Below are 3,241 nucleotides of genomic sequence, written 5' to 3' on the forward strand. Positions count from 1 at the left end.
AAAAAAAGCCTTGTATTTGAAACAATAAAGAGAGGGTGTTCTCTTTCATGGTATACCCAGCAGATTTTATCCTCATCTTATTTTCAACACTCTTCCCCTTCACAGATGTAATATACCCATGCAGTTCCCTGCACCAGGAGGATAACAGTAAGCCCCTCATTTCCAAAATCCCTCCTTGCAATGAATACAGTTTCAGATAAAGGTTCTCAGAGGCTTTCCAAGAGAATCAGCTCTCCCTGAAATGCATCATCTTACCTGATGAAATTTCACTCTTATTGTACAGGATTATTACAAAAACAAAATCTAGTTGGTCCACATTTTTTTTTCTTTAGGAATACATTTGAAAATGTGTTTTTTGACATATTAGTATATTAAATGATGTGTAGAGTCAAAACATTTACAATGTCAAATAGCAGGAAACAATCCAGAACTAGATTGAAGAACCCATGATCTTTAAAGCCTACCACTGACCTTCACTGAGATACCTGGACACCAGGTTTTGTTTTAGCTTAAGAAGACTAGTTAGGATTAGTAAATCCATCTTCCTATTCCCCCTCATGTAATACAAGAGGTGAGTGGAGATATTTTTGATTGTGGTTTGTAAATACGATTTTTACTTTTTTGAAAAGAAAAGCTTTTTTTTGAAAAAAAACAAAAAACAACTTTCTTTCTACAGGGTTCACATTTTTTTCTGGTGAAAAATCAGTGAATAGCTCTTAAATTAAGTCACCCAGTTCAGACATCTTTCCTCACCAACAGCAATGCAAGGAGTATTTGCTTTGACTCAGCTCTGTACTAACACACTGCACAATCCGTTCAATTAATGGGATAGGCTGGAACCTGGGCTGACACCTTCAAAGCGCCTGTAGTCATTCTTGCAGACAGGCACTAACCCATCAATCACATCTGGCTGTTGTGCTGTTTAAAATATTTTCTATATATATTTTTTATTTATTTATTTATTTATTTTTAATTCCATAAAGAAAATCACAGACTAAGATGGAAACAACAGGAGGTTTTTAAAAAAAAAAAAAAAAGCCATACCTGGTTTCTCAGACTGACAGGCTACACATTTGCTATCTTCTGCCTTATTTGATACAAAGCATGTTGCACAGTCCCAAGAGCCTTTCGGCTTCTTAAACTTGTCTCCAAAGCCCAGAGTGACTGTGGTGTCAGTGCTGCTGGAGGAGGATGTCACAGTCACAGAGCTCTCTGTGGTCACTGGCAATGCCAGAGTAGGCATTACTCCCATTCCAGGCTTTGGTGTCTCACATGCTACACATTTTGTAGCTTCAGGTTTGTTCTGGACCAGACAAGTATCACAATCCCACGTTCCAGGCGCTGCCTTGAATTTGTCTCCAAAGCCCAGCATCCCTACTGGAGAGGCTGCTGTCTTAGTGGAGCCACTTGAACTTGAGCTCATCGTCTGTTTCGTACTCTCAGCTGTTGACACTTTAGCAGCTTGACAAGTGACACACTTGCTGTCTGTGGCTTTGTTCTGCAAACATGGGTCACACGGATCAGTCTGCCAATACGACGATGCTTGTTTAGAGGTCTCTTTACCTGCAGAAAAACTACTTATTGCAGGCCTTGTATAAACCACTGTGCTTGTGATAGGCTGTGCAGATGCAGAGGAGTGTGGTTTTACAGATGTAAATCCTGGAGGAGGAAAAAACATATATTTAGTTATCTTCCTGTTAAAGCTGTGCCTCACTACAGTTACCAGAGTTACTTATGACACCACAGGGCATGAATTTTAACTCAAGTGTCAACAGTTACAAATATACATTCAGACTGAGTGCAAAAGGAAGTCCCTGGAAATCTGATCTAAACGGATTGAATTTCATATGCTGCACTGAGACACAACGGAAAGCTTCACTGAACTCTTCACTTTCAGAAAAAGTTTGAAATCAATTTTTTCACTGGTTGACGCGTGTGAGCAAACAGTGGCTGACTGAAATCTGACCGTCCATCATGGCCTGGAAATAATTCAGTCTCATCAAGACACCACGCCCAAGCAAATCAAATTTCTGAAGTCATTCCTTGTAGTAACTATTCAAATTTACTTCAGTAACCGCACAGCAGTTTGCCCTTGGAACACTGATCCACACAATTATTTCCCCACAGGTGCTGAATATTAATTAATAAGACGACAGTAGAACAATTGTCTCAATCTTCCTTTAAAGTGTGCTGGACACAGGCCAACTTGTTATTTTAAGATGCCAATTTTAACAGAAAACAGAAGCTACTAACAAAGATACAGTAAAGTAAATGCACCTTCGGTAGCAGCTCAAGTTGCCTGTAAAGCTAAAATAAATACTGTCTTGTTGGCTTATTTTTTAGTCAGGAATGAAGCCTTTGAACAATGTGGATGTAGATCCTGCTTCTCTTAAATTGAAGAAGAAAGTGACTGTCACTTCATTCAGAGGTCTTTCCTTAAACCAAGGAATTTTCTCTCACTTAACTCTGCCAGTGCAAAAAAAAAAAATTACAATTTAAGGCCCAAAGATTTGCAGCTTTTGCAACATATTTAGGAATGAAATCCCTTATTTTTTCTTTTTTATATATATATATTTATATTTTCAGGACTGTTGAAAGAAGGACAGGAATGCTGAAATTTACAAACATTTCCTTTTCAATTCCATAAAGTTTACTTACTTAAAATCAAGAACTGATTATTTGACTCACTGTCTTCATAATTCATTTACATTCTAATACAACAGAGATGTAATCCATCTGGTTTTGAAGTTGCAGTTTTACTTTCAGCAATAAAAGCCAGTTAGAAGGGGCAGATTCATCCTAACAGACGTAGCACTTAACATAGTGCTTTCCTACATTTGTATTTACAGCTGATATTGCATTAACCACGATGTAAGCTTTTGGTTTATTTTAAATCCATGTAAGCATTTTTTTTTGCTGTATCTTTTAAAAAGAAGTTCATTATCTCACCAGGGTTTCTTAGAATGTCTAACACACTCCCTTCCTTTAAGACCTTGGCGGGTTTGAAGGGACCATCATATTCTTCTTTTTCTTCCTTTTTATTGCTGATGCTGTTTACAGTGGTGGTATCTTTAGAGACAAGAGAAAACAAACATTTTTCATGATGCAATCCAATTAGAGCAGAATCCATCCACTTTTGCCAGTAACAAGAACTTCCAATTTTCATGAATCTAAGAATCTTTAAAATTCAACCTGCTTTACAATTTTTAGTTACACCTTGTAAAAGCAGATCTGTCTCTGA

The 3,241-nt window shown here is 37.4% G+C and overlaps 1 protein-coding gene across 2 annotated transcripts in view; it reads right to left on the reverse strand.

Moving 5' to 3' along the window:
• The window catches only part of NUP153 (nucleoporin 153), a 45,932-nt gene that overhangs the window by 8,629 nt on the left and 34,062 nt on the right, over positions 1–3,241 (reverse strand). For both annotated transcript variants that reach the window (XM_010708337.3, XM_010708335.3), the window contains exons 15-16: positions 2,950–3,069; positions 1,045–1,659 (exon numbers count right to left, since the gene is read on the reverse strand). In XM_010708337.3, coding sequence (XP_010706639.1) covers positions 1,045–1,659; positions 2,950–3,069 — 735 coding nt within the window. The remainder of the gene's footprint in view (positions 1–1,044; positions 1,660–2,949; positions 3,070–3,241) is intronic.

This window comes from Meleagris gallopavo, chromosome 3 (assembly GCF_000146605.3).
Source record: "Meleagris gallopavo isolate NT-WF06-2002-E0010 breed Aviagen turkey brand Nicholas breeding stock chromosome 3, Turkey_5.1, whole genome shotgun sequence".
In the NCBI taxonomy this organism is placed as follows: Eukaryota; Metazoa; Chordata; class Aves; order Galliformes; family Phasianidae; genus Meleagris; species Meleagris gallopavo.